General features: G+C 53.1%; 1 protein-coding gene across 1 annotated transcript; it reads right to left on the bottom strand.

Moving 5' to 3' along the window:
* Positions 1-1,384: 1,384 nt before the first annotated feature.
* On the bottom strand, positions 1,385-10,369 carry CACNG8 (calcium voltage-gated channel auxiliary subunit gamma 8). Its single transcript, XM_058822703.1, has 5 exons — positions 10,153-10,369; positions 8,596-8,679; positions 6,190-6,330; positions 3,980-4,501; positions 1,385-1,551 (listed from the first exon to the last, which is right to left on the bottom strand). The coding sequence occupies exons 1-5, from the start codon at positions 10,307-10,309 to the stop codon at positions 1,385-1,387; spliced, it is 1,071 nt and encodes a 356-aa protein (XP_058678686.1). The 5' UTR covers positions 10,310-10,369.
* Positions 10,370-11,015: the final 646 nt, after the last annotated feature.

Genomic DNA, 11,015 nt, shown 5'->3' with positions numbered 1-11,015 from the left:
CCCAAAATGGCCCCAAATTTCCCCCAAAACGCCCCCAAATTCCCACAAAAGTCCACAAAATTGTCCAAAATTAACCAAATTCCCCAAAATTCCCCAAAATGTCCCCAATTTCACCAAAATTTCCCGTTTTTCACGCTTGGTTTTTATTGGAAAGAGCGAAATTCCCGTAAAAATTCGCATGCGGGGGGCGGGGCTTGGGCCTGGAGGGGGCGGGGTTAAAGGCAGGGGTGTGGCCAACCCCCCGGGGGCGTGGTTTGGTCACAAACGGGGCGTGGCCACAGCAGGGTGTGGGGGAAGGGGCGTGGCCTGAGCTGGGTGAGGGGCGGGGTTTGATGGGAGGGAAGAAAGGGGCGTGGTCTGGTCAAGGGGGCGGGGTTTGGTAAAAGGGGCGGGGCCTGGGCCGTCCCGGGGGGGCTCCCGATGATCCCAGCCCCCCCCAAAGGCGCTGGGTAACTGGGACGGACTGGGACAAACTGGGACAAACTGGGACAAACTGGGACAAACTGGTCCCATATCAGGCAGTGAACTGGTCCAAACTGGTCCAGACTGGTGCAGATCGGTCCAGGGTAACTGGGACAGACTGGTCCAAACTGGTATTGGAAAACTGGGGGATACTGGTCCAGGGAACCGGTCTGGACTGGTCCAGACTGGTCCAGGCAAACTGGGATTTACTGGTCCAAACTGGTCCAAGAAACTGGGACAAACTGGTCTAAACCGGTCCAGGGTAACTGGGACAAACTGGTCCCATATCAGGCAGTGAACTGGTCCATACTGGTCCAGATTGGTCCAGGCAAACTGGGAATTACTGGTCCAAACTGGTACAAACTGGTCCAGACTGGTGCAGATTGCTCCAGGGAACTGGGACAAACTGGTCCAAACTGGTATTGGAAAACTGGGGGATACTGGTCCAGGGAACTGGTCCAAACTGGGCCAGGGTAACTGTGACTTGCTGGTCCAAACTGGTCCAAACTGGTCCAGGGAACTGGGAGTTACTGGTCCAAACTGGTCCAAACTGGTCCAGGGAACTGGGAGTTACTGGTCCAAACTGGTTCAGACTGGTCCAGGCAAACTGGGACAAACTGGTCCCACATCAGGCAGTGAACTGGTCCAAACTGGTCCAAACTGGTGCAGATCGGTCCAGGGAACCTGGGACAGACTGGTCCAAACTGGTATTGGAAAACTGGGGGTTACTGGTCCAGGGAACCGGTCTGGACCGGTCCAAACTGGTCCAGGCAAACTGGGAATTACTGGTCCAAACTGGTCCAAGAAACTGGGACAAACTGGTCCAGATTGGTCCAGGCAAACTGGGAATTACTGGTCCAAACTGGTCCAAACTGGTCCAAACTGGCCCAGAGAACTGGGATTTACTGGTCCAAACTGGGACCTACTGGTCCAGGGTAGCTGGGACAAACTGGTCCCATATCAGGCAGTGAACTGGTCCATACTGGTCCAGACTGGTCCAGGCAAACTGGGAATAACTGGTCCAAACTGGTCCAAACTGGTCCAGACTGGTGCAGATTGGTCCAGGGAACTGGGACAAACTGGTACAAACTGGTCCAGACTGGTATTGGGAAACTGGGGGTTACTGGTCCAGGGAACTGGTCTGGACTGGTCCAAACTGGTCCAAGAAACTGGGACAAACTGGTCTAAACCGGTCCAGGGTAACTGGGACAAACTGGTCTAAACCGGTCCAGGGTAACTGGGACAAACTGGTCCCATATCAGGCAGTGAACTGGTCCAAACTGGTCCATACTGGTCCAGATTGGTCCAGGCAAACTGGGATTTACTGGTCCAAACTGGTCCAGACTGGTATTGGAAAACTGGGGGTTACTGGTCCAGGGAACCGGTCTGGACCGGTCCAAACTGGTCCAGGCAAACTGGGATTTACTGGTCCAAACTGGTCCAAGAAACTGGGACAAACTGGTCCAAACCAGTCCAGGGTAACTGGGACAAACTGGTCCCATATCAGGCAGTGAACTGGTCCAAACTGGTCCAAACTGGTCCAAACTGGTCCAAACTGGTCCAGATTAATCCAGAGAACTGGGATTGACTGGTCCAAACTGGTCCAGACTGGTTTATACTGGTGAGGGCATCCCGGGGGTCCCAACCCCCCTTTAAGGCACTGGGACTTGGGGGGGAATGGGGCAAAATTTGGGGGAATTTTGGGTGAAATTTGGGGCAAATTTGGGTGAATTTTGTTGGAATTTCGGATGAATTTTAGATGAATTTTGGGTGAATTTTAAGGTGAATTTTTGATGAATTTTCGGGTGAATTTTGAGTGGATTTTGGGTGATTTCGGGTGAATTTAGGGGTGATTTTAAGGTGAATTTTGAGATGATTTTGGGGTATTTGGGGTGAATTTCTGGGTGAATTTTGGGGTAAATTTAAAGTGAATTTTGGGTTAATTTGGGGAATAATTTTGAATTAATTTTGGGGTGATTTGGGGGGGAATTTTGAGTGAATTTTTGGGTGATTTTAGATTAAATTTTGGATGATTTTTGGGGGAGATTTTAGGCTGATTTTTGGGTGAATATTGGAGTAATTTTGGAGTGAATTTTGGGGTGAATTTGGGATGAATTTTCAATTAATTTTGGACTGATTTGGGGGTGATTTTCCCTGATTTTGGGTGAATTTTGGAGAGGATTTTAGAGTGATTTCATGAGAATTTTGGGGTGATTTTAAGGTGAATTTTGGGCTGATTTTGGGATGATTTGGGGGTGACTTTTGCCTCCTTTTTGGGTGGATTTTGGGCTGATTCCGTGTGAAATTAGGGATGATTTTAGGCTGATTTTCAGGTGAATTTTGGATGAATTTTGGGGTGAACTTTGGGTGGATTTGGGGTGAATTTAATATAATTTTCGGCTGGTTTTGGAATTATTTTAATGTGAATGTTTGGGTAATTTTCCGCTGATTTTGAGGTGAAATTTCGGATGAATTTCGGGGTGATTTCGGGGTGATTTTGGGTGGATTGTGGGGTATTTTGGGATGAATTTTGGGGTGATTTGGGGGGTGAATTTGGGGTGATTTTGGGGTGATTTTGGGTGAAATTTGGGGTGAAATTTGGGGTAATTTTGGGGTGATTTTGGGTGAAATTTGGGGTGAAACTTGGGGTGATTTCGGGGTAAGTTTTGAGGTGATTTTGGGGTAATTTTGGGGTGATTTTGGGTGAAATTTGGGGTGATTTTGGGGTAATTTTGGGTGAAATTTGGGGTGATTTTGGGGTGATTTTGGGTGAAATTTGGGGTGAATTTGGGGTAAATTTTGGGGTGATTTTGGGGTAATTTTGGGTGGATTGTGGGGTATTTTGGGATGAATTTTGGGGTGATTTGGGGGGTGAATTTGGGGTAATTTTGGGGTGATTTTGGGATGATTTGGGGTGATTTTGGGTGAAATTTGGGGTGATTTTGGGTGAAATTTGGGGTGAATTTGGGGTAAATTTTGGGGTGATTTTGGGGTAAATTTTGGGGTGATTTTGGGGGTGAATTTGGAGTAATTTCGGGGTAATTTTGGGGTGATTTTGGGTGAAATTTGGGGTGATTTTGGGGTAAATTTTGGGGTGATTTTGGGGGTGAATTTGGAGTAATTTCGGGGTAATTTTGGGGTGATTTTGGGTGAAATTTGGGGTGATTTTGGGGTAAATTTTGGGGTGATTTTGGGGGTGAATTTGGAGTAATTTCGGGGTAATTTTGGGGTGATTTTGGGTGAAATTTGGGGTGATTTTGGGGTAAATTTTGGGGTGATTTTGGGGGTGAATTTGGAGTAATTTCGGGGTAATTTTGGGGTGATTTTGGGTGAAATTTGGGGTGATTTCGGGGTATTTCACCCCTCCCCTACACCGGGGTCGTTTTCCTGTTGAGGGTCCCGGTGCCCCCCCCGGGGGTCTCCGCCCCTCCCCCCGCCCCTCCCCCCCCCCCCTGCAGCGTCAGGAAAGCCCCGGGCGGGGGCGGGGCCGCGGGGGGAGGGGCGGGGCCGGGCGTGCCGGGCGGGGGGGGGAGGGGCGCGGCCCCCGGGGGTGGGGGAGGCGGGGACGAGGCCACGCCCACCCCTCCCGGCCCCTCCCCCCCCCTGCTCAGCGTGTACATGGAAATCTCGGCCGGGGGAGGGGACCCCGAGCCTTTCCCGCGCTGCGGGGGGGGCGGGGAGGGGTCACGTGACTTCCCGCTGGAGCGCGAGCCCGAGCGCGAGCGGCGGCGCGGGGGGCGCGGCCTGGACAGAGGGGGCGGGGCCTGGCGGGGGAGGAGCGGCGGAGGGGGCGGGGCGGGGGGCGGGGCGGGGGGCGGGGCTTTGCGGTGGCGCTCGATGTAGAGATTGACGGCCAGCACGCCGATGGCCTCGGCCAGGATGAAGGACACGCCCCCGAAGTAGAAGCTCCACCCATAGGAGTAGGGGGAGGGGCGGCGCTCCCCGTCCCGCCGGGGGGGGGAGGGGAGGCCCCCCCCGGACCCCTCCCCCCCCGCGTTGGCCGAGATGTAAACGATGACGCCGATGATGTTGGAGAGCCCTGGCCAGGAAGGGGTTAAGTGCGTTATTTAATGGACGGGGGGGGTCATTCCTTCATTAATAAAGGAAACAAAATTAAAATTTTTAATTAAAAATTAGTTTTTAAAAAGCGAATTTTCAAATTTTGGGACGGCGGATTTTTGGATGAATTTCGGGATTTTTTTTGGGATGGATTTCAGGATTTTTTGGGGATGAATTTCAGGATTTTTTGGGGATGAATTTCAGGATTTTTTTGGGATGAATTTTGGGATTTTTAGGGATGAATTTCAGGATTTTTGGGGAGGAATTTCAGGATTTTTTGGGGATGAATTTCAGGATTTTTTTGGGATGAATTTCAGGATTTTTTTGGGATGAATTTTGGGGTTTTTAGGGATGAATTTCAGGATTTTTGGGGATAGATTTCAGGATTTTTTGGGATGAATTTCAGGATTTTTTTGGGATGGATTTCAGGATTTTTTTGGGATGGATTTCAGGATTTTTGGGGATGGATTTCAGGATTTTTGGGATGAATTTTGGGGTTTTTTGGGATGAATTTCAGGATTTTTTGGGATGAATTTCAGGATTTTTTGAGATGAATTTCAGGAATTTTTTGGGGATGGATTTCAGGATTTTTTTGGGGTGAATTTCAGGATTTTTTGGGGATGAATTTCAGGATTTTTTTGAGATGAATTTCAGGATTTTTTTGGGATGAATTTCAGGATTTTTTTGGGATGAATTTCAGGATTTTTTTGGGATGAATTTCAGGATTTTTTTGGGATGAATTTCAGGATTTTTTGGGATGAATTTTGGTGTTTTTAACCCCTCACCTACCAGCGGCCACAAAGAGGATGCCGGGATGGATTTCGGGGATATTTTGATGGATTTTGGAATGCATTTTTTGGGGATATTTAGATGAATTTTGGAATGGATTTTTTGGATGAATTTCAGGATTTTTTGGGATGGATTTCAGGATTTTTTGGGGATGAATTTCAGGATTTTTTGGGATGAATTTTGGGGTTTTTGGGGATGAATTTCAGGATTTTTTTGGGATGAATTTCAGGATTTTTGGGGATGAATGTTGGGGTTTTTAACCCCCGACTCACCCGCGGCCACGAAGAGGATGCCGGGATGGATTTCGGGGATATTTTGATGAATTTTGGAATGGATTTTTTGGGGATATTTTGATGAATTTTGGAATGCATTTTTTGGGGATATTTAGATGAATTTTGGAATGGATTTTTTGGGATGAATTTCAGGATTTTTTTGGGATAAATTTCAGGAAATTTTTGGGATGAATTTCAGGATTTTTTTGAGATGAATTTCAGGATTTTTTTGGGATGAATTTCAGGATTTTTTTGGGATGAATTTCAGGATTTTTTGGGGATGAATTTTGGTGTTTTTAACCCCTCACCTACCAGCGGCCACAAAGAGGATGCCGGGATGGATTTCGGGGATATTTTGATGAATTTTGGAATGGATTTTTTGGGGATATTTCGATGAATTTTGGAATGGATTTTTGGATGAATTTCAGGATTTTTTGGGGATGAATTTCAGGATTTTTTTGAGATTTATTTCAGATTTTTTGGGATGAATTTCAGGATTTTTTTGGGATGAATTTTGGGCTTTTTTGGGGATGAATTTCAGGATTTTTTTGAGATGAATTTCAGGATTTTTGGGGATGAATGTTGGGGTTTTTAACCCCCGACTCACCCGCGGCCACGAAGAGGATGCCGGCGCCGAGCACGAGGCTGGTGCGGGCGCGCCGCAGCCGCGAGGCCGCCACGCAGAGCCCGCCCAGCAGCAGCAGCACCGCGCTCAGGATCGGGAAAATGCTCGAGGCCCTGACCACGCCTACGCAGAGAAATCGGCCAATCAGGGCGCGGGAGTGACCCCCGGAGGCCAACGGGAGAGCTAAAGGCCGGCGGCCAATCGGAGAGCAGAAATGGAGGGAGGCCGGGAGCTCTGACCAATCAGGGAGCAGTGTGGGAAAGGGATTTTTGAGCGGTGACCAATCGGAGCCCAGCAATAGAGGGGGGATCTGGTTTGGGAGTTCTGACCAATCAGAACGCAGCACTGAAAAGGAGGCTGAGAGTTTTGACCAATCAGAGCCCAGCAATGGAGGGGGATCTGGTTTGGGAGTTCTGACCAATCAGAACGCAGCACTGAAAAGGAGGCTGAGAGTTTTGACCAATCAGAGCCCAGCAATAGAGGGGGATCTGGTCTGGGAGTTGTGACCAATCAGAGAGCAGTAATGGGGGGGGGGGGAGGTTTGGGAGCTCTGACCAATCAGAGCACAGTGTTGGAAAGCGATCTGGGAGTTGTGACCAATCAGAGCTCAGCATTGAAAAGGGGTCTGGTTTGGGAGTTCTAACCAATCAGAGCGCGGCGTTGGAAAAGGATCTGCTATCTCCAGCCAATCAGAGAACCAGGAGTGGTTGCCGTGGTAGCACGAGGCTTTGTGCCAGGCCGTTGCCACGGCAACGGCCGCAGCATCACCGGGACGGTTGCCAGGGCGGTCACGGGGTCGTTGCCATGGCAGCAGCAAAGCTGGGAGGATGCTGGGAGCGTCGCCATGGAAACGGCAGCAGCATCGCTGGCGCGGTTGCCATGGAAACGCATGGCTGGGTACCAGGCTGTATGCATGGCAACAGGAGGATGCTGGGAGCGTCGCCATGGGAACAGAAGCCAGGGTTTGGTTCCCACGGTGACACAGTGACACAGTTGCCATGGTGACAGTGACAGTGACAATGGGAGGGTCGCCATGGTGTCGATGTCCCCGTTGCCATGGTAACTCACGCAGCAGGTACTGGTGACAGCGACAATGAGAGTGACACGGTTGCCATGGTGACAATGCTGGTTGCTATGGTAACTCCTGCAGCAGGCACTGGGCACTGTCAGGGTGACAATGACGGCGACAGTGACGCGGTTGCCATGGTGACAGTGACAGTGACAATGTCCCCGTTGCCATGGTAACGCACGCAGCAGGCACTCGGCTCTGTCATGGTGACAATGAGGTGACAATGACAGTGACACAGTTACCATGGTGACAGTGACAATGACAATGACAATGACATGGTTGCCATGGTGACAATGACAATGACGCGGTTGCCATGGTGACAGTGACACGGTTGCCATGGTAACTCACGCAGCAGGTACTCGGCGCTGTCGTGGTGACAATGACAATGACAATGTCCCCGTCACCATGTCCCTGTTTCCATGGCGACAATGGCACGGTTGCCATGGTGACAGTGACAATGACAATGCCCCCGTTGCCATGGCAACTCACGCAGCAGGTTCTCGGCTCTGTCATGGTGACAATGAGGTGACAATGACAATGACAATGAGGTGACAATGGCACGGTTGCCATGGTGACAGTGACAGTGACAATGCCGCCGTTGCCATGGCAACCCACGCAGCAGGCACTCGGCGCTGTCGTGGTGACAATGAGGTGACAATGACAGTGACACAGTTACCATGGTGACAGTGACAATGACAATGACGATGACAATGACATGGTTGCCATGGTGACAATGACAATGACGCGGTTGCCATGGTGACAGTGACACGGTTGCCATGGTAACTCACGCAGCAGGTACTCAGCGCTGTCATGGTGACAATGACAATGACAATGTCCCCGTCACCATGTCCCTGTTTCCATGGCGACAATGGCACGGTTGCCATGGTGACAGTGAGAATGACAATGCCGCCGTTGCCATGGCAACTCACGCAGCAGGTTCTCGGCTCTGTCATGGTGACAATGAGGTGACAATGACAGTGACACAGTTACCATGGTGACAATGACAATGACAATGACGCGGTTGCCATGGCGACAGTGACACGGTTGCCATGGCAACTCACGCAGCAGGTACTCGGCTCTGTCGTGGTGACAATGAGGTGACAATGACAGTGACAATGACAATGAGGTGACAATGATGCGGTTGCCATGGCGACAGTGACACGGTTGCCATGGTAACTCACGCAGCAGGTTCTCGGCGCTGTCGTGGTGACAATGATGTGACAATGACAGTGACACAGTTACCATGGTGACAATGACAATGACAATGACAATGACGCGGTTGCCATGGCGACAGTGACACGGTTGCCATGGTAACTCACGCAGCAGGTACTCGGCGCTGTCGTGGTCGTACTCGAGGTCCTCGGGGAAGTGATTGATGCGCAGGCACAGCCCCCGCTTGAGACCTGGGCACATTGGGGGACATTCGGGGACATTTGGGGACATTGGGGGGGATTGGGGGGCGTTGGGGACATCCAGGGCATTGGGGACATTGGGGACAGCGGGGACAGCGGGGGCAGCGGGGGCAATGGGGACATCATTGGGGACATTGGGGACATTGGGGATGTTGGGGACCTTGGGGACATTGGGGACAGCGGGGGCATTGGGGACCTTGGGGACGTTGGGGACATTGGGGGCGTTGGGGACATCGGGGACGTTGGGGGTGTTGGGGACATTGGGGACAGTTGGCCCCAGATTGTCCCCAACGCCACCAACAGCGTCACCAATGTCCCGCCAGTGTCTCCTGTGATGTCACCAACGTCTCCAATGGTGTCAAAGGTGTCACCAATGATGTCAGAGGTGCCACCAACCCTCTTGAATGATGTCCCCAAGGTCCCCAATGATGTTCCCGGTGCCACCAACCCCATCCCAGATGCCACCAACCCTCCCCAACCATGTCCTGAGTGCCACCAGTGATGTCACACATGTCCCCAATGATGTCCTAATGATGTTCCTGGTGTCCCCAACCCCATCCCAGGTGCCACCAACCCTCCCGAACCATGTCCCCAGTGTCCCCAATGATGTTCCTGGTGCCACCAACCCCATCCCAGGTGCCACCAACACCAACAAACCCCATCCCAGGTGCCACCAATGATGTCCCCAATGCCACCAACCCCATGCCAGGTGCCACCAACCCTCCCGAACCATGTCCCCAATGTCCCCAATGAAGCTCCTGGTGCCACCAACCCCATCCCAGGTGCCACCAATGATGTTCCCAATGCCACCAACCCCATCCCAGATGCCACCAACCCTCCCGAACCATGTCCCCAAGGTCCCCAATGATGTTCCCAATGCCACCAACCCTCCTGAACCATGTCCCCAGTGTCCCCAATGATGTTCCCAATGCCACCAACCCCATCCCGGATGCCACCAACCCCCCTGAACCCCATCCCAGGGGCCACCAACCCTCCCGAACCCCATCCCAGGTGCCACCAACCCTCCTGAACCATGTCCCCAATGCCACCAACCCCATCCCAGGTTCCACCAACCCTCCCGAACCATGTCCCCAAGGTCCCCAATGATGTTCCCGGTGCCACCCACCCCATCCCAGATGCCACCAACACCAACAAACCCCATCCCAGGTGCCACCAACCCTCCCGAACCATGTCCCCAATGCCACCAACCCCATCCCAGGTGCCACCAATGCCATGCCAGGTGCCACCAACCCTCCCGAACCACGTCCACAAGGATGTTCCCAATGCCACCAACCCCATCCCAGGTGTCACCAACCCCATCCCAGATGCCACCAACCCCCCTGAACCCCATCCCAGGTGCCACCAACCCTCCTGAACCCCCCCCCCCCGAACGTCCCCGGTTCCCTCACGGGCGCCGCCGTCCCTCCCAAACGGCGTCCCCACCACCGCCGGCGGCGTCCCCACCTTCGAGGCAGCAGACCCTCCAGAGGCCGGAGTGGGTGAGCCCCCCGTGCGCCATGGCCACGGCCGAGGCGGCCGCGTTGTTGGTGACGTTGCCGGTGGCGTTGCAGACGCGGGCGCGCGCGTACAGCCAGTAGTCGGTGCCGATGGCGATGGCCATGAGGCCGAAGGCGGCGAAGGCGCCCACGGCCGTCAGCAGCACCTGCGCGCCCCGCTCGCACCACAGCGCCCCGCCCGCGCCCCGCGAGGCCACGCCCCCCGAGGCCCCGCCCGCAGAGGCCGCGCCCGCCGAGGCCACGCCCCCTTTCAGCGACCCCCAGGGCGGGGGGGGGCAGGGGCCGCGCCGAGGTGGGGGAGGGGCTGCGCAGGGCGGGGCCGGGGGAGGGCGGGGCCGAGGCGGGGGAGGGGCCGGCATTGCTGGCTCCGCCCCCTCCTCCCCCGAGAGAGGCCCCGCCCCCTCCCCACAGGGTGAGGATGCCCAGGGTGGGGGAGGGGTTGGAAGCGAAGGGGAGGGGTTAAATTGAGGAGGGGGGAGGGGCTAAAATTGAGGGAGGGGAGGGGTTAAATTAAAGGGGGGGGAGGGGCTAAAATTAAAGGGGGGAGGGGTTAAAAATAAAGGGGGGAGGGGTTAGAAATAAAGGGGAGGGGTTAAATTAAGGAGGGGGAGGGGCTAAAATAAAGGGGAGGGGTTAAATTAAGGAGGGGAGGGGCTAAAATTAAGGGAGGGGAGGGGTTAAATGAAGGGGGAGGGGTTAGAAATAAAGGGGAGGGGTTAAATTAAAGGGGGGGAGGGGTTAAAAGTAAAGGGGAGGGGCTGAATTAAGGAGGGGGAGGGGCTAAAATTAAGGGAGGGGAGGGGTTAAATT

This window comes from Ammospiza caudacuta, chromosome 34, assembly GCF_027887145.1.
Source record: "Ammospiza caudacuta isolate bAmmCau1 chromosome 34, bAmmCau1.pri, whole genome shotgun sequence".
Lineage (NCBI taxonomy): Eukaryota > Metazoa > Chordata > Aves > Passeriformes > Passerellidae > Ammospiza > Ammospiza caudacuta.
This window is presented reverse-complemented; position numbering and strand designations above follow the sequence as displayed.